The 19,728-nt window shown below is 49.2% G+C and overlaps 1 protein-coding gene across 4 annotated transcripts in view; it reads right to left on the bottom strand.

The window, feature by feature from the left end:
* Positions 1-19,728, bottom strand: part of CHST11 (carbohydrate sulfotransferase 11) — a 249,545-nt gene that overhangs the window by 51,900 nt on the left and 177,917 nt on the right. For 2 of the 4 annotated variants that reach the window (XM_032493452.1, XM_032493451.1), the window contains exon 3: positions 3,851-3,880. The exons of the other annotated variants lie outside the window; for them this stretch is intronic. In XM_032493452.1, the coding sequence (XP_032349343.1) occupies positions 3,851-3,880 (30 nt within the window). The remainder of the gene's footprint in view (positions 1-3,850; positions 3,881-19,728) is intronic. 4 annotated transcript variants of the gene reach the window in all.

A 19,728-nucleotide genomic window follows, 5' to 3' on the forward strand; every position in this document is an offset into this window, starting at 1 on the left:
CATTGGCACTGAGATTTGAATGATGAGAAGGAGCTGGCATCACAAGAGGCAGGGGAGAAGGACTATCCTGTATTTTGTCTCCAGTCTCCATCGTCAGAGGTTAGAAACTGAACTCAGTTCAGACACAGGCAGTGACTCTGTCCCTCCCTCCCCAGCCCCGCTCTCCTCTTCCTTTTCAGTTACACGTTGCCCCAAGTACTCCACATTCAAATCTGGAAGCCCTACAGTGGCACATATTCTTTCTTTCCCTGGAACATTTCAAAATAACATTCAGTCTGATTAATTCCATTATTAAGACAAACTCCCTAAAGACACAGTTGATCTTGCAGAGGGTGATTCAGTGGGTCAATAGGCTCAGAAATGAAGGGGCAGAGGCCAGGCAATGGGGCTCAGAGACCATGTTTTGGACAGCTCATGTCAAAAGCAGCAGAGACGGCGGGTGAGCCTCCCCTTCGAGGCCGGCATTGCTTCTCCAGGGGTGTCTGCGTGGCCAGCCCCCTCTCAGCCTTAGGTTCTTGCTGAAATGCCGCCTATTCGGCAAGCCTTCCCCCGGTCCACACTGTTTAAACTGCGACCTTCCCTCCTGACTTACCTATTTGACTTGTTTATCTGGTTATTGTCTGGCTCCCCATCTAGAATGTTAACTCCACAGGGGCAGGGATTTTTGCCACTGTTATTCCCCATCAAGTACACAGCTGGCACTCAATAAACAGCAGTTGCCTGGGTCAATGAATAACAGCTCCCATTTACTGAGCACCTATGTGCTGGGCTCTGTACATACACGGTCCCTCGTACTCACAGACATTCTGCAAGGTGTATATCATCACTCCCGAATCTGAGATGATAAAATGAAGGCCCAGAGGGGTGAAATAAATGCAGTGAGTAAGCGATGGATTTAGAGCTGAAACCTGGGTCTCCCTGACTCCAGACCTACCAGGCCATGATGTTCCCATTCACAAAATAACAACATTGCACAAACCAGATGACCCAAACCAGGATCCTTCCAAAGCAAGCTTCGCAGGGACAGAGCACTGCTCTATTTTGTCTATCAAGGGTGTGTGGTTAATCAGCAGCCGAGATGCCTCTCTGACAAACATCTGGGTCATCCCTGCTGAGGAGGAGGGAAGTTTCACAGAGCAGTTTTATCCACGAGTACCTTCCATGCTTTTTGTTTTTCAACATACTGGGGCATAAACAGACAGAAACCCAGGCACTGACTACCCCCGATCAAGTGCCCTGAGGTTAAAGCTGGGTGCGCAGCTCTGCGTGCGGCTGGGGATGGTCCTAGAGGCTAAGGGGGCCCAGGGAGGCAGAAACGACCACCTTCCATTTCCCTCTGAGTCTCAGGGTCTAACAGCCAAGGTCGAATCAACCAGGGGAGACCTCTGAAAGGCTGGGACACCCACAGAGTGGTTTTGCTTGGGGACAGCAGCTGCTTCAAATTATGAGCTACTCCAAACAGAGCAGATTAACAAGGCTCTTCTGCCCTAGAAAGAGACCAAGAGACTCGGGCCACAACCTTCATCTTCAGACTTCGGGGCAAAAGCTTCCCCGGGGCGGCTGAGAAAGAAAAGCCAGAAGCTGTGACAGCCGAGGCCCATGGTCCCAACCTCCTCTGACCAGCAGCAATTTCCGGAAGGCCTGGGCAGAACCTGGGAGCCAAAGGTGAGGGTGGCAGAGCCCAGTACAAGGGGTCATCTCTGCAGGGGAGGCTGCCTCCACCTTGTCACCTGCTCCCTCTCCCCACCCTCAGCCACCCCGTCAGCCTGGTCAGGAGTCCGATTCCTGCCAGAAGGCCTCGTCTCTGGCTTTCCTCAATGTCCCTGAGCTTGGAGCTAGGAAGGGTCAGGCCTGAGTAAAGTGAGCCAGGCAGGGGTAGCTCCCCAGGCTGGTGGGCCAGTGGGCGCAGGCAGGAAACGCTGCCTCCACAAGACACAGAAATGATGGGCTCCCAGCATTTTCTCAAACTGTTAAGTTCTCATGGCCTACACTAGGCGGGGGGCAGAGGCGGGGTGCACGGCCTCACTCTGCATTTTCAGTTCAACAGATGCTGGAGTTCCCATTTGGTGCCAGGCGTCAAGCCAGGCCCTGGACATGTGGCCCATTGGCCAACCTGACCGTCTGCTATGAATTAGGCCCCAAGAGTCCCTAATGAGAATGCAACAAAAGCTACCACACAGTTTTAAATGCTTTTCACATGTTAACTCACTAATCCTCAAAGCATCAAAAGTGATTACTAAGCAGGGGCCCAAAGGGAAGTGAGGAAGCTAACCACAAGTGTATCTGGGAAAGCAAGACAAAAGCCAGGTCGGGCGTGTGCCTGGCGTGCGTCTGGTGTGTGCCCAGTGTGTTGGAAGAAGCAGTCAGCCTGGAAGGGCTGGTGAGCACCAGGCCTCACAGGCCATGGGGAGGACCCGGGCCTTCACTGTGAGGTGGAGGCGTGAGTGCAGGACTGACATGAAACAATCTACGTTCTAGAACAGCTCTGGCTTAGCCTTGGAATGTTCTTTGCTGGGAAAAGGGGTGGAAGCTGGGATAATCCAGGCGAGACTGCAGGAAGGAGGCAGCAGTGGGGGTGGGGAGAAGCCGTCGCGTTCTTGGTTTGTTTTGAAGGCAGAGCTGAGAGGAATCGTGCATGGGCTGAACACGAGGCATGGAAAAAGAGCGTGTCCACGTGGGTTCTGAGGATTCTGCTCTGAGCTGCTGGAAGGAAGGGCTGCCATCTGCTGAGGTGGGAGAGGTGAGCGGAGTGCTTGCCTCACTCTCTGGCATGTTAAGTTGGCAGCGTCCAATGAAGACATCCAAGAAGCAGACAGGAAGGCAAGTCTGGAGCCCAGGGGACCCGTGTGTCAGCCAAGCAAGACTACAGACAGGAACTACCAATGCTCATTCAACAAACACCAACAAATACCCTGTTGTGCACCTACTGTGGGCTGACACTATTGCAGCAGATGCAGCGGGGAGCAAAAAGACAGTCATGCCCGTGTGAGTTTCCAAGAACCAGCAGGCCTGGGAGGGCACGATGACAAGGGAAGATGCTGGGGAGCCTGAGCGGCCAGGAGTTCAGCCGTGACCACCCACCTGCTGAGCCCCCCAGCCCCTCGCACCCTGGGACCCAAGCCCCTCCCGGGAAGCCGCACCCAGCAGCTGCTAGTACTCGAGGAGGACGCGGACACCAGCCTCACATGAGACCTGAACGGTGTCCAACCTGCTGGAATCCATTATCGACTCTTGCCGCCCTGCTGTCCGCCCTTGGAGACATGTCCAAACTGTACCGTCTGAGCCAACACCAGCCAAGACGAACAGCGGGGGATGAGCAAATGTTTCCAGTGGGCTTTAAGACACTGATGAGGCAGGACAGAATCTGGGAAGGAGCTGAGGGAGCAGGGAAGAGAGATGATCTGCCGCAGCGGGCTGGAGGTCGTTCAACCTCCTGGGACGCATGACTGTCTGAGCCTTTCCTGAAGCTTCCTGGTGGACCCTGAGGAGTCCCCCGGGCCCCGTCCTCCAATGTATCTTTGTGTCTATATTCAGAACACAGGTTCAGGGCCATCTGGGGTTCTGACCTGGCGAGCTGTGCAATTTTGGGCAAAGGATTCAACCTCTCTGTGCCTCAGCTTCCACATCTATAAATTAGGGCTATTGTGGACTCTCACAGAATTGCTGGGTGGATTCAATGAAGCTGCACAGTGCATGACCTAGAACAGTGTCTGTCACAGAGTGCACTCAGCAACTGTTAGCAGTTATTATTTACTGAGCGCCTAGGATGTGTTGGCCTGAGGGTGTCTTTGAAGTGGGTCACAGACAGCCTGTAAGAGGGCAAGGTGAATGAGACACTATCATGACTTACCCAAGGTAGAGAAACTCTCTCCAGGGATCTCTGAAAATGGAAGAGAGAAGAATTCTCAGCCTGTTTGTCAAATGAGTAGAAGATGGACTTTTAGAATCCAAGGTGACCTTGGCAGGTATGTGCACCTGTGAGTCCTGGCTGCCCTGGCCCAGCCTGGCTCCCATGAGTGAGTGCATGCTGAGTCTACCCTGACCCCAACCCCAGGAGAAACAGTGTGGCCATGACTGGGGAGGGGTATGTAGGACAGTCTGTGGCCAGGGTTCAGCCCCTGCCACGTTCCAGCCCCAAGTGGGCACCAGATTCCTCCTTCCCTGCCCAGTCCCACTAGGACAGAATGTGCTGAACGGCCAGGGGGTGATCAAGGTCCCAGCTTCCTGTCTAGTTCCCTGCCCCATCTTGACTTCCCATCTCAAAGTCTCACCTGGAGGGACCTTGCTGATCTCAGTGCTGAACATTCCTGACCTCTGCACCTTTAGCCTCTGCTAGACTCCTGCGTGACAGGGAGCTCCACAAACCGAGGCAGCCCAGCCAACCACCCCACCCCTAACCATCCTACACACTGCATGCGACATGGACAGCCCACCCAGGCAGCATGCCCGAGAGGTGCACTTCTCAGAAAGAGGGGGGTCTTCTGGCTTTAACCTCAGTGATTTGTTTTTGCCTGGTCTTCAGTAATGTGGGGGAAGAAAATATCTTATTATAGGAACAGAAGATTCTCAAACACATCGAAAGGAATGATCCCAGCACTTTAACAGAGAGAAGTGGAGGTGGTAGAAGCAGCAGAGGCCTTGTGGACAGAAGGGACGAGTTTGGATTCAGCTCGGCCACTCGGTAGTGGGTCAACCTTGGACTCAGCCTTTGAGACTCAGATTCTCCATCCGTGTCGAAGGAAGTAGTTATAAAGATGAAATGAGACTGTGCATGTAGCGAATGTGTAACGGGACTGGTCTGTGGCAGGTGTTCGGTAGTGTTATTATTGTCGGTGGTGTGTATATTGTGCCTGGCCAGCTTGTATGGCCTCTCCTTCCTGAATCTACGGCTGCTTAGACCCTTCATCTTTTCTCTCTGCTATTTTCCCTAAAAGCTGCCACAATGGGGGAAAACTTTCCTTCTCTAGGATACTGGGTACTATCCCAGTAATGTCTGGCATAGAGTGGGTATGGAATAAAGGTTTTGAAAATGCAATCAGTAGCATAATCATAAATGTATGAATTATGATATATAATCAGTTATGTATAATAATATATTACCATGCTAATTACTTTGCATATCCTATTTTCATGTAACCCTCTCCATCTTACATGAGTTCATTATTAGCATTATCCCCATTTTACAGATGAGGAAATTGAGGTACTCTGCCCAGAGTTACATAACTAGAAAGATGTAGGGGGCAGGATTTGAACCCAGATGATCTGACTTGGGAAATTGCCCTTATGACTACCATACTGCCTCATGAATACATAATTTTTAAAGCAAATGTAGGAGGGAAAAAAAAAACCCATTGATGTTTAATCTGATATTTCTAGAGTTGAGTCATAAATTATGTGTGATGGGAGAAAAGTGAATAATAAATTCCAGAAGTTATGTGGGGACAGCTGTGAGAAAGATGGGCTCTGCGGCAGGACTGTTCCTGGTTCTAACTGAAGCCCCGAGGAGATCTGGGGAGGACTGCAACGGAAGATGAAGTTACAGAGGGTTCCCAGAGAGGCTGCCGACCTCCCCACTCAGTGAGCCGGGGACACCATCACCTCCTGCCCTCGCTGCGCTATGCTCCGCAGTCCCTGCAAGTGGAGGACTGAGATCCTGTCTCCAGATGACTGACAAGATCTAACTGGAAGCAGATTGTAGCACTTCAGTTACTCTGCTTCTTTCACAGATGAGAAAACTGAGGCCAGGGAAGCGAAGCAGCCTGTCTGAGGTCCCACAGAAGGTAAGCGGAAGCCATGTGTTAGCGATCAGCCTCATTCATCCAATAGACAATGAATACCAACTGTCGGAAATGTACCAGGAGACGAGCACCGTGTTCTCAGTGCGTCCACCCAGACCAGCGCTGCCCCACAAGGATGCGAGGTAAGCCGCACTTGTAATCTAATGTGTTCTAGCAGCCATGTTAAAAGATTAAGAAGAAACAAGTGAAATTAATAATTTAACTCAGTATATCCCAAATAGTGTGGTTTAAACATGTCTCCAGTATTTAACAAATATTAATGAGGTATTTCCTTTTTGAGGGTACCAAGCCTGACGGTCAGGGTACATTTCACACGTGCAGCACACCTCACTTTGGACTGACTACATTTCAAGTGCTCAATAGCCACATGTCACTACTGGACAGCACAGATCCGAATCTATGGTTCTCCGTCTCACTGTCTATTTGGATCACTTGTTAAAATACTGATTTCCAGGCCCCATCATGTTCTCAGTGTCATTAGAGCTAGGGTGAGGCCTGGGAATCTGTATTTAACCCACATTCTAGGAGATTCTGATGCAACTGGTCATTCTGGCACCAGTGAGCTTACAAAATGCAGCCCGGTCATTTACGGTGCCTCACTGAGATTGGCCAGACAGCCAGCAAGGATTCTTCTCTAATTATATGGACTAGGAAAAGCTTGATCTTAATTAGCAAAATCTGAATTACAGACCTCAACATTTGATAACATTCAGTTGAATTACTTTTAAAAATAAAAGTAAACTCCAAAAAGTTTCTAAGTAGAATGCTTGCTTTAGATAAGATAGTCTGATCAAAAATAGAGAATTGTCATTGGCACACACTATGTTAAACTCTTTAAGAACTAATTAATTTTTTTAAGATTAAACAAACCTTCAATCATGTGTCCAGCACTAACTTGCTCAACAGAAAAATTCCTTAACAAATAACAATCAGTTGGATGGTAGTGGTGCCTGCGCTGAACTGGGAAGTGCAGCAGGGAAGGGGGTGGGAGAGAGTCATCAAAAGCTTTAATTAAGCACCTTCTATATGCCAGACACAACCCTCAGCCCTGGAGCTACAGAGGTGAATGAGGATGGGTCATGCTCTGGAAGAGTTTACACAGTAGCTGGCAAGATGGGTAACGATGTGCAAAGCTCTGTGGGAGCAGAGAAGGGAAAAGATCGGTTCTGTCTTGGACCCCCGGGAAAGCTCCTCAGATGGGAACTGAGCTGAGCCTCCAGCCACCACAAAGTGTTTAACAAGTGAAGACTGGGAACCTTGGCAGAGAGCACGAGAACATTGTCAGGAGTGTCTGGAGAACTGTGGGAGAGCAGACTGGCTGCCTGGGGTGCAAAAGGTGGAGGTGATGCCAGGGGAAGGGGCTGGAGTTGGGGTGGTGAAACGCCTTGAAGGCCAGGCTAAGGCATTTGGATTCGGCCCCACAGGTAATGGGGGCCAGAACCGTAGTCACAGGGATGCACAGTGCAGGGCTTTAGTCAATCATGGATGAGTAAATGGACTGATAAATGATTGCATAAAATGAATGGAAGTCTTGAAACGGGGGGAAATGGAAGCCAGGAGGCCAGTGCGGTTGAGGGGCAGCCATCCAGGTGAGAGGCGGGTAATGAGACTTGGACCAAGCGCTGACAGCAGATGGGAGATGAAGCACAGATATTTTCAAATGACCCGGAGTAAGAAAGTCAAGACTTGGTGAAATTGCTGTAGGGAGTCTCCCTTCACTTGGCTAAAGCCGACATGCAAAGCTGTTGTGTTAGAGGCTGAAAAGTCCCAGGAAAGAAAGAGAAGAGGCTCAGGAAGCCAGAATCTCTTAAGAGCCCCAGGGCAGGCTAATGACACTTCGGTGCCAGCTCCTTATTTTTTCCCCCTTGTTTTACATTTTGTTTTTTCAATAGAGAGATCATTTCTTTGGTAAGATATGCAGAACATCTGCCAAATCAAGTGGCCGGGAGGATACCAGGGTTCAGGAGCCCTCGCCCACTGCTGGTGGGCGTCTTGACACACCGTTTGCAGGGAAACTCTTACATTTGTGCATCCGGAGGCGGACGTGCACCAGAGTGTTCAAATCAATGCTGTTTGTAGTGACCCAAAATTGGAAGCAACTGATGCGTCTATCTACAGAGAGATGGAGAAATAGAATGTGGCACAGTCCTATGATGGAAAACAATACAGCAATTAAACTAAGACGCACAGGGCTGGACCTCAAAACGCAAGGTTGAGTGGAAGAGGCAAACTGAAGGCTCATGTATTCAGGATGACAGCATCTATATGAATTCTGAAACACAAACCTATCCTATGTATTGTATATGGCTACCCAGAGTGGAGGTTCAAGTGTAAAAACAGACTGGCATTTATATAGTAAATGTGTAATACGAGGTTGAGAGGAGGGGAATGAAGGAAGGTTAAAACATTTCTACGTTGATGATGATTTATTTCTATTAAATGGCGTACCTGTAAAAGAGCTGAAGCAAACACACCAAAATGCTGTATTTGTTCATTTGGGAGAGTGAGTAAAAGGTGTTTTTATACCATATGCTACATTTTTATCTTCAAAAATTTCCCAAATTAAAAAAAAAGAAAAAGGAAAAAGATGGAGTGGGAGCAAAACAGAAGGCTTGGAAACTGTTCACCAAGCCCCACCAGTTGGGGTCTTTGCACAGCAAAGGTTGTGCAGATGGTTATCTAACACACCCAGAGGTTCCCCGGGCCTGCTTCTGTGCTGCGTACATTGGGAATGACTGCTCCAGCAAAGGCAAAGAAGCGCCTTGCCTGTGCAGCCCTTTCTCAGCCCCGCACCACTGCCAGAATTGGGGTGGGGGAGTCACCCGCTTTAGTTACACGAGGTCCTCTGTGTCTGCACGCCTCCTAGAACGTTACCCATCCTGTTCGCTCTTCCTGGCTGTCCCACTGTCCCTGGCAGTCCCAGCAGGAATGTGACTGCACTGTCAAGCGTCATATCCAAGTCACCTCGGTTATGGGGCAATACCAGATATGCACAAGAAAGGACAACTGTGATGGGGCACAGAGTTTTAAAAGTGACTTGTTATTAAGTTCAAGCACACAAGGGGTGGAACTGAGAGTGAGGAAGCATTCTTATCATTAGTTTAGAGACAAGATTAAGTAGTTGTCGGAAGCTCCCTCCTTACAGCCAGGAATTGTGCCTTTGTCATCTTTATGTCTCAAGGGCTTTGCACAGAGTAGCTGCCCAGGAAATGCTTGCTCAAGAAATAGAACTCCACGCCCCTCACCCCAACACATGTTTCTGAGAATTACGTTTCTGTTTTTCTGAGTTTTCTCTCTCTTAACGGGGCAGTGACACCTAATGATCTGGGATATGGATTCTCGAACCAAATTGCCTAAGTTCTTGGTACATGGAACCTCTCTTGGCTCTGTACCATCACGTCACAGCACCTTGAAGAGGACAAGATGAGGCCCTTAGCCCAAAGCTTGCACATATGAAGCTCTCACTCACTCACTGTCAGTGATTTTCCCCAGTTAGTCCTCACAAGCCAGGGTGGGGGAGGGCAGTACTATGTCCATTTTACAGGTGGGTGCAAGCTGAGGCTCAAAGAAGCCCTGTTACTTGTTCAAGGTTACACAATGTACTGGTAAGTGATGATGCCAGGATGTGACGAAAGCTCATCCAGCCTCAAAGAACTCCCCGTGCCCCCTGCTGTTGCAGTTTCCCAAGAGCTGACTCAAGGCCCAGCTTCCAGAGTCTTCTCTGGCTGCTCTGTTTCCCACCCTGCCAAGGGTCTGTTGAGAACTCTCTCGGCCATGTGGAAGCTCCCAACTTCTGCAGCTCAGGGCCTGGAGTCTGACTCAGGTCCGAGGAACTCTAATTCCCACATCAAAGCTGAGGACTGAAAGCCGCTCTGACTAAGGGCACAGAGAAAGTTCTGATACAAAAGGACGACTCCAGCCAGCTTTAATCAGTCCCCACTCACCCAGGACTGATGCCTAGGGACGAACGGCTCTAGTGACGCCTCAGTCTTTTTATCCCAGGGATTCAAAGAGCCTCCCGCCCCTTCTGCCACGTTCAGGCATCACTTTATTGAAGTAAACATGATCCCAGGTAGAACCCCCGGCCACGACTCAGGCGAAGACACATTCTACATCGAACTCGTTCCCTCCACCAAAGCTGGGTCAGAACAGGGGCTTGTGCTTCTGATCACGGGCCCAGAGTTTTCATAGAAATGACCACCACAAACACATTAAAAAAAAAAAATACCTGTGGATGATGTCCTGGCTACAGGGTCACCTCTGACCGCCCAGAGCCGGCTGCAGCGCCTGGCCCAGAATATGTGCTGAGTAAGAGGAAAGAAGGCGCGAACCAATGGGTTCTCACTGGGTCCTCACGGCAGCCCTGGGAAGCTGGGGGCTGCCCACTGTCTTTCACGTGCTGAGGAATCTGGGGCTGGGGGAGGTTAAGCGGCTTGTGGGAGGCTGACTGCTGCTCAGTGGCAGCGCTGAGTTTGAGCATGGGGCCGCTGGGCCTTTGGGGTTTGAGCTGCATCATGTCCCTGATTCTAAGCTGCCTCCCCACTGTCTATGTGATATCCAGCAAAGCATTCTGCTGAATAGATACGCCAGTTAAACCTGGGCAACATATAACCTCTGACATAAACCCCCAGGGCCAAATCCAATCATCTGCCCCCCGGCCCCCCTCCCCTGCCATTTTTTTTCGGTCGTAGAGCGAATAATGATCTTCATATTTTAAATGGTTATATAAGTTCCCACACAACGTTCTCAGTTTTGCCTCTTGGCCCCCAAAGCCTATGTTTACTATCTGGCCCTTTAAGAAAATGTTTGCAGACTCCTAAATAAACCCTATAATCCACATCTCACTTTGAGGTCCTGGAGAGCAGGGGTGTGCCTGAGGCCAGAGACGTCCGGTCTAGACTCAGGCCTTGGTAACCCTCCGATGTCAGCTCTCACCACTACACACTCTGCTCTGTCTGACTAACTCCTACTTATCCCTCAGTCTCAGCTTAGTTGTTCCTTCCTCCAGGAAGCCCTCTCTGATTCCCAGAAACCAAAGCAGGGGCCCTTCTCTGCGCTGCCATATTCTAAAGCTCCCTGTAACTCCCACAGGCTGTCGCCCCCCCCCCCCGCCCCCCCCCGAACAGCAGACTCTAAGGAGGGCAGGCACCATTCTGTCAGGGTCGAGAAACAGTGCAGTTTAGGTGACCACACATCCTGGTGGTTTGCCGGGAACAGTCCCAGCTCATGCCTGTTGACCTGCATAAGTATTAATCTCCCTGTTCATTCTCAAAAGCATCCCAGTTTGGAGGATAAATCGTACGGCTGTCCTATGTATTGAATAGTAGCTTAAGTACATGGCTTTTTCTAGTGGTGTGACAATGGGTAAGTGACTTAACTTCTCTGGGTCTCAAATTTCCTCCTCTAAAATGTAAATAAAAATAGTGTTTACATTATAGGTTCATTGTGAGGACAAAGCGATTAGAACAGTACCTGACACGTTGCCGTTAGCTGTTACTGGAAGTCACGCTAATTCCCAAGGCTAACACTGTGTCTTGTCCAGGTAGACAGTCGCACACGCTGCCTGGATGAACAAAGCGCCTGACCTCAGAGGTGGGGCAAAGCCACCCCCAAGGCCCAGCTTACCAGGCTGGTCAGGGAGCATTCAGCCCAGGAGCCTAGTTCTCAGGCTTCAGGCTCCAAGGACCAAGGAGGACAGGACTCTGAGGGTGTCACCCATGAGTTATTCCTGGTCCCCTCTCTACCTTTCGAGATGTAGCCACTGATTTCAGTTTGATGTAAGTCCTCCCAGACTATTTTCTGTACGTTCATATGGGTCTATCAGAAGTGCGCCCACAGAAGATATACTGCAATTTTCTTATGCTATGCAGTATTGGAAAGGACTTTTTAGCTACTGGCTTTTTCTTCAACAGTCAGATGTGACTCAGATTTACCTTCTTCTTCCTAATTGTTGCCTAGTAGTTCATAGTTTGGATATAACATGGTTTATTTGGGTATCCAAACAACCCCCTATTATAAACAGTGCCACAATAAATATTTTTGTAGGGCCTCTGTGCTCCAGGGAAATTTCTAAGACATTCCTACCTCTTTTCAAGCAGGCCGTTTCTGTTTTCTCCGTGACTGGCCAGAGGAAGGCCTCGAATGTTGGTTTTAATGCTTCCATTTTTCACATGAGCTGGAGTCAGAAGCCAACTTACTCTTACCCAAGAAGGAAACAGGGAAGATAACTTTTTAAAAAGGTAACAATGGTTTTAGCTAATTGAAAAGAGAACTACAGATGAAGTGATTCAGCCCTCAGGATGCACAGAAGATGTAAGTGGAAAGGAAGGTCTCAGTTTTCAAGGACTCCCACACACACGTCTCTGGAGTGTCACGCCTCCTCTTGAATAGAAAGCTATTAACCGGATTCTCACCTTATTTATAGGGACCGTGTTATTTTAATGAAAACTAAACCTTGCTTGCTCTTTCTTTCCAATGGTTTCTCTGCTCATTTGATTTCCTGTGGCTACAGGAGAATCATTTATATTTAAATCCTCACCTTAGTCACGAGGGTTCTAGCCTACCTGAATGGGGAGACAACAGCTATTAGACAAATTAAAAATACTCTCGAGAACTTCATACGGCCTCATCTAGCTTCCCACATGGAATCTACCTGTTTTTGACCTAAACTGTAATTTCTGCACAGTAGTATTTAAAAAAAAAATACATGGAGCATTTTGTGAAAGTGATGCGTATGAGAGGTGGGGGGGGACAGGGACAGTAAAGAGAAGAAAGTGGAGAGAAACACCTGCTCGGGAGAGGGGCCTGGGAAAGGGCGTGCAGGGGCAGAGCTGGGGACAGAGACCCAGCTGGACGCAGATGGTGCCTGTGCTGGCCTCTGCTTTCCCAGTGATGGCCTTCCTGGGGCTTTGCCTCTCCGAGGGTGGCCCGAAACTCTCCATCATGTTATAGACCAGCTGCCTCCCCCACCCATTCTAGCCTTGGGATGTCTTGGGCACTGATGTAAGACAGCACTTAACACAGTGCCTAGCACAGAGAAGCATCCAGTAAGTACAGTTACTGTTATTCATCACAAAATTACAGTGAGTCCTTCATAAAAGGTCATTAAATGGATCATGAGAGAACCCTGAACAGACGGAGCTCACCTCGTCCTCAGCTTCACAGATGCTGGGGGTGAGTCTTGCTCATCTTAATCAGCACACAACACACAAACCAGGGTCTCGTGGTCTGCTTGACATGGGAGAGAACAGTCACTGGCCTCATCCTCAGCAACAGAAAAATGTGGTTCTACCAGAAGGAAGCACGTTCGTTATAGGAGGTGGTGGGTGATTTACGGCCCTGAGGTTGCGGGTTAGGGAGGAAGGAAGTTTGGCTACGGCCAAATCAAGGACCAGGATGAGAGCTCCGGGAATTTTTCTGAAGCTGCTTTTCTAACAGCAAACGTTTCATCCACAGTTAAAATCCAGCGCAATGAGTTGCCTGAATGCTTGTGTCTCCTCTGCAAAATGGGAGAACGGAGGGGCCCCGGGTCTCCAAGGTTCCCCTCTGCTGTAATAGCCTTAAAACACACATGGGGTCCCCGGTTGACAGACACAGAAATAACCAGGCACCTTTGGGCTTTCTGAGAATTATAAGGCTCATCGGATGCCATGCCGGGAAGTGACGCACAGAAAACACGACCACACTGTTGCTAAATTCAAATGTGAACTCCTGCCCCTCCACACACGGGCTGCAAGCAGGAAACACAGAATGACAGCCTCACCCCCTCCCCAATAGCATTAAGCAGCGGGCAACGCGGCCGTGGTGTGACGAAAGAGGCGTGCGTATCGGAAGACTGCATCTGGACTAGTTCTCAATTAAGTTCTAAAGTCGTGAAGAACATTTTTCTTGCGCGCTAACTGCAGTACGACCGTTCTGGGCAGAAAAGTCCGTTTCTTTCAAAGGAAGGTTGAGCTAAACTGAGTTTGGCACCCATCCTCTCGTCTCACCTCACAGCACCGGTTCACCTCCCAGAAGTTGTCTAAAGACCGCCCTGGAGCCAAAGCCTTGCGCCTGCTTTCTGGCTGTGACGGTGGGCAAGTTCTTAAGCTCTTTGGTCTCAGCGTCTTCATCTGTAAAATGAGGTTGCTCACAGCATCTATTTCCCGGGGCAGCTGGGGGGTGAGACGAGCTCATCTGAGCAAAGCACTCTGGCATGGTGTGTGCCGTGCCGTAAGTGCCCGCTAAGCGCGAGAGCCATTATTATGAGTCGTGTGGACTGCCGAGCTAGGTAGGATTTATAGACATTTTCTTAATACCTCTAATGTGCAAGGTGCTCTTGAGAATTCAGTCAGCAACCATTGGCTTGGACACCTAAGTGAGAAGATGATAAGGTATAAAACATTTGGCGCTAACATGATGGCCCCTGAAGTGCTGGTCAACGGCATGGGCCCTGCTGGCTCCCCAATGCAACTCCTGAATCCCAGGCTCCATCACAACCCCTCCTGATACCTGGTGATGCGCAGAGAGGTTGCTGCATGAACTGTAGGTCAGTGGCATCCACACATGAGGAGGACTATCTGCCTTGCAAGTTGGAACCTACACAAACCAGTCTCAAACCAACACCTACAGACAGACAGAGGGAAACTGCTTCACAATTGAAAGCCTTAAGATATAGTCGTCTCCAAACCATTCGCCTTGTGCAGAACCTAAAATTCTTCAGAAGGAGCCCACAGAAAGTGACACAAAGGAGCTGGATTTGTGTGCGCCCAGTGAGCACCAGAATCAAGTTTCCTACACTTTATGACAGCGGTCATCATCCAGCCACCTGGTCTTTGGCGTCTTCTGCACCTGGGTGAGCTAGGAGATGCAGGAGACTCTCTCCCAGAGAATTGTTGTCCCACAGCCCGGCACCTGGGGACAATCAGCCAAGCCCTGGAGCACAGCAAGAAAGAAGCTGTCCCTTTGACTTTTAGGACAAGTCAGGTCAACTTGATGGAATCACTCTGTAGAAATGTTTTGAATGAATTTCTGGAGCCATCAGAAAACACCAGAGCATAAGACTGAAAAACCCCCAAACAGCACAAGAGTAAGGGGGCAAAGCAATTCAGGGATCAGGCAATGCACAGAGAGCAGGGGCTCAGCTGTTATTTAGGTCTGACTTGCTCTAAAGGAAAATCTGGGCCAATCTCTCACACAGAACCCTCCATCAGCGCAACCACAACAACAGTGCTACCTAATAGCATTTACTCAGTGCTGTTACACGCCAGGTACTCCACACACACCCTCACAGTAGTCCCCCAAGCAGGTGTTCACCTGCGTGATGAAATGGAGCTCAGCTAGGCTGAGAGACTTGCCCGAGGTCACACAGCTAATTAGCGTTTGAATCCCTGGTCGCTGACTCACGTACTGTGCCTTAGTGATTAATGTTTAACAATCAAAAAGGAGGCAGGTAGGTACAGCTCAGTGGCAGAGCACATGCTTTTAGCATGCACAAGGTCGTGAGTTCAATCCCCAGTACCTCCAAAAAACAATAAAGTAAATTAAAATGGAAAAGGGCTGTTCAAAATTTATCACTGGATGATAAATCACAGCCTAATTTTTCTCAATACAAAGCAACTCTCAGTAATTTGAGACAAGCACATGTATTAAGAGTCATAGAAATAAGTTTTTTTTTTTTAATACCAAACAACCTAACTTGCTTATATGTAAATATCAAGGGATAGAAAGAAGAATTTCAAGTCAAAATGAATAAAAAGCATGCAGATCACACCTCAGCTCTTTTAGAGGCCATACATTAGGATTTTTTTTTTAGGCCTTATACCTAACGCTTCTAGAGCAATAAGACAGATGAGGTTTTGCAGATTTATTTCAGCATAAATTAATGCTAACCATCTGCATGGATAAGATAACCAAATAGCCATAAAATCTTGGCAACCTCCAACATAAGAAAAATGGCTTGGGAGCTGAGAGGAGGGGGAAAAAAAATCCATGCAGAGTTCGTTGGAGGAATTCCAAAGTGATCACAGAGTTTACTAAGATTTTGACTTACTCTTGCACTTTAATCATAATATATTTGCAATGTGGGGGACTACAGGCAGTCTTTGGAGGGGAAGAGTTTACCCAGATAGTAATTCCTTACAGCTGTGAAGCCCTATGATTGATCAAAGGTGTCTGGCTTTTATTTTGAGCTTTCTGATGGCCCTTAGAGCTAGGGAGGGGCAGGACGTATCATTTTCTTTTTACAGATGACAGAACTGGGCTCAGGGAGCGAGCAGGCTGTTAGTTTTGCCATTCAAGACCAAAGCTCTTTACACGGCGCCATGTTGAATGCCCACTCGTCTGTTCTTCCATCCATCCATCCACCAGTCCATCTGTCCATCTGTATTTCCTACCAATTCCTTTTTATTCTGTAATCCTGAAAGAAAGAAAAGGAAAGGCTCCTTTGGAAAGGAGCCACACCCATGCGTCTGGGCTTAAGCAGAAAGAGTCCTTTCCTGCCAATAATGCCATCAGCTTGGGGATCTGCAGCCTTGCCCCCCTAGTGCTTCTGCTGCGGCTCCTTGCCTCTCCCTCATTCCCACTGCTGACTGTTCTGCCAGCAGCGTGCACTTACAGTCAAGTGCCAACCATTATGGGAACGTTCTTTGTCCTCTCTGCCCTTCTGCTGATGCAGGCCTCTCCAGGCTGCCTCTCCAGCTTGGGTTACATGGCTAAGAAACACCAGCATGATGGAACTGAATCCAGGGGAATATCCTGTAGCAGTGTATTTTCCCACAGGTGCAAATGCAGGCATTCACTCACACATTCATTCACTCACTCACTTCTTCATTCATTCAACAAATAGCTACTAAGCTTCTACAAACCGCCCACCAACGTGCTGAGGGATACAGCAATGAACCAGGTTCAAATGTCAAATAAAAACATTTAAATAATAATTTAAAAAATTTCCCCTTGGGAGTGATAGTCTAGTGTTGGCAAATCAAGGATGGACCCCATCGAAGTTACAAGGTCTGGGGTGGGTGGTAGGAGAATCTCGTAATAAATGCACTCACTTGAAGTGTACAGGTCAGTGACTTTTAAATATACTTAGAGCTCTGCACCATCACTGTAATCTAATTTTAGAACATGTTTGCTGCTCCCCAAAGAAACCCCCATCCCAGCAGCAGTTACCCCCAACGCCGCACAACCGCTTTCTGTCTTTATGGATTTGCCTATTCTGGACGTGTCACGTAGATGAAGTGAAATCATACATCACGGGCTGAAGACGCTTCCTGGTCCAGCATCCTTATTTCTGTGGCCTTCAATGGGCTCTGTGGATTGGCCCCCGCCTGCCTACCCACATTTCCCACCCTCTGTCTTTCCCAAGCCGCACCGTCTTCGCTTTGGGTTCTTCAAACCACCGAGCTTGCTCCCACTGCAAGACCTTTGTCTTTGCTCTGCCCTCTGCCTGAACACATCCCCAGGTGTCCCCCTGGCTGGTTCCTTCCCCTCACTCAACTTAAATGTCCCTGCTGTAGCCAGGTCTTCCTTGATCCCCCTCCCCACTGTCCCATCGCCCAGCCACGCTGTCTTTATTGCACTCTGTTACTACCTGGCGTCTTCTCATTCTCTCTCTGGCACTGCCCTGTCCCCTCAACTAGACTCTGTCCCCCTTGGACAAGAGTCAGATGACTTTGTGCACTGCTGTGTCTCCGGGGCCTGGTGCAAACCTGGCACATAGCAGGAGCCCAATCAGTGCTTGGTGAGTGAATGAATGCCGAATAGATTCAGGCCGCTTAAGTGAAAGTAGACCCTTGCCAACTGAGAGGCGGTCCAGCAGAAAACTCTGATTAGGGGGAGGGAGGATCCACAAACCAACAGCAATAGTACAACAACACACAGCACAGGGGTTGTGGGCAAGGCCTCCCCGCTGCAGTCAGAGCTGCCTGGTGGCAGGAGTTGGGAATAAGTTAGCAATGATTCTGGCCTCACTTCTGGAAGCTAATTAAGATTTTCCACAGGGCAGGGCTCTGTTCCACCTGTTCCACACTTGGTGGTGAATGATGCCTGAGCAGTTTCCAAAAGAGATGACAGGTGTCTGCTTGCCCTATGGCCAGTGTCAGCGCTGGCTGTCCTGGCGGCCAGGGCTGGACAGCCACACTCTGGCCAAGCCCCGAATCCTACACATCATCCATGCAGGCCTGGTCTCACTGTCCAAGGAAGGCCCTCAGGCAGGATGGCTTTGTTTGGAGGGCTCCTTCTATTCCCAACCCATCTTCCCGGAGCCACACACGGGGCAGAGGCCAGGGCAGAACACAGACTCCAGAGCTCCACTCAAAGTGGATGGCAGCCCAGGGCCAGGCAGTGCTCCCGGGCCTGGGGGATTCTGGGCCCAAGTGGGTAGCCTCTCAGGGGTCACACAAGCTACATGTATACTCTCGACCCCACCGCTTCTCTCCTGGGGAGACATCTAAAAACTACAGAGGAGACGTTGTGGGTCCTGAGCCTCACCTGCACTGGCTACACTGGCTGGAGGAGTTGGAAACGTCTGGGATGGAATCCTGACTCACTGACTAGCTAGGTGACCTTGACCTGAATCTCCTGAAATTTCCGTCTCGGCATCTGGAAGATGAAGATAGGAATCCCACTCTCACAGGCTGGCTGGTGCCCTCTCCCACTTCATTCAGTTCAGCTAACATTTACAGAGTAGCTACCACGTCCGAGGCGCTCTGCTCTGGGGAGAGGCTTTATCCGGAGGCTCTCAGGAGAACAAACGTAGAACAGACACCGGGAGGGCGTGAGGGCTGTCACCCCCCTTAGTCTTCCAGACTGAATGGAGCAGGTCCAGTGCTGTACTTCCTAGGCCTGCTCTCACTATTTAAAAATAAAACGCACTCAACTGTGGAGATTGAATCCCAGAAACTAAATAAAATAAAATGTAGCAGAATGCCCAGCGCAGGGGAGATGCTCAGTTAATGTGCACAGCAACTCTCTGAAAATATAAAATGCAATCTCTATCTCCCATCCAGCGGAAAAATAAAAAAGCTCATTCTTACCGTTCCTTGGCACCCTTGACACTTATCATGAAGAAATGGGGTGTTCTGTTATACAGAATGATGGTAGCAATAGATAACTGAGAGTTACTAAATTAATTCAGTCATATCTGGCATTCGGCTAAATAGCCTATTGATTTGACTTAATTCATTTATCACACTATGTCTCAAGTTTCCTCATCTGTGAAATGGATTAGCTGAGAGGAATTAAATGAATTAATGCACCTGAGACATTTAGCATGGGATGCGGCACAAAATAAGCGATATGTAAGAGTGAGTGATTATTATCATAAATACCCTCTGTGTGCAAGGCACTGTCCCAGCTCTGGGTGACAGCAGTAAATAACAGTCCAGGGTCCCTGTTCCCTTTGAGATTACATTCCAGAGGCAGTGAGGGAGACACCAGACAGACAAACAAATGAGCGAGCTCATTTCTGATGGTGTTGAGTGCTGTGAAGACAATACAGAAGGCGAAGCACAGAGAAGCGACTGGAGGTTGGCAGACCTCTTGGGGCGGTGATACTTCATCTGAGGCTTGACAAGAAGGAGCCAACCACAGGGTGGTCAACGGGGACGTAGGTTCCTGGAGCAGAATGGCCACTGCCCAAGTCCCACGGTGGGGATAAGTTTGAGGGACACAGATGGCAGGCAGGGTGATGTGAGATGAAGTTGGAAGAGAAAGGTGGTTCTTCAGGAAACAAAGAACCCCTTTCCCTTTGCCACCCAGTCTCCAACTGTCCGTCTTGGCAACAGGGTGCCTAAGGCGGCCACATGCCGGGACTGAAATTCTGTGACAGCTCAGAGGGGCTGGACTTCCCTTCCCCTCCCTCAGCTCTACTCCCCTCAAATTCCCAGTGGTTCCCCCCATTTTCAGATGGACACCTTGAGAGATTTATACCCAATTCCTCCTGGAGACA

This window comes from Camelus ferus, chromosome 12 (assembly GCF_009834535.1).
Source record: "Camelus ferus isolate YT-003-E chromosome 12, BCGSAC_Cfer_1.0, whole genome shotgun sequence".
NCBI lineage: Eukaryota > Metazoa > Chordata > Mammalia > Artiodactyla > Camelidae > Camelus > Camelus ferus.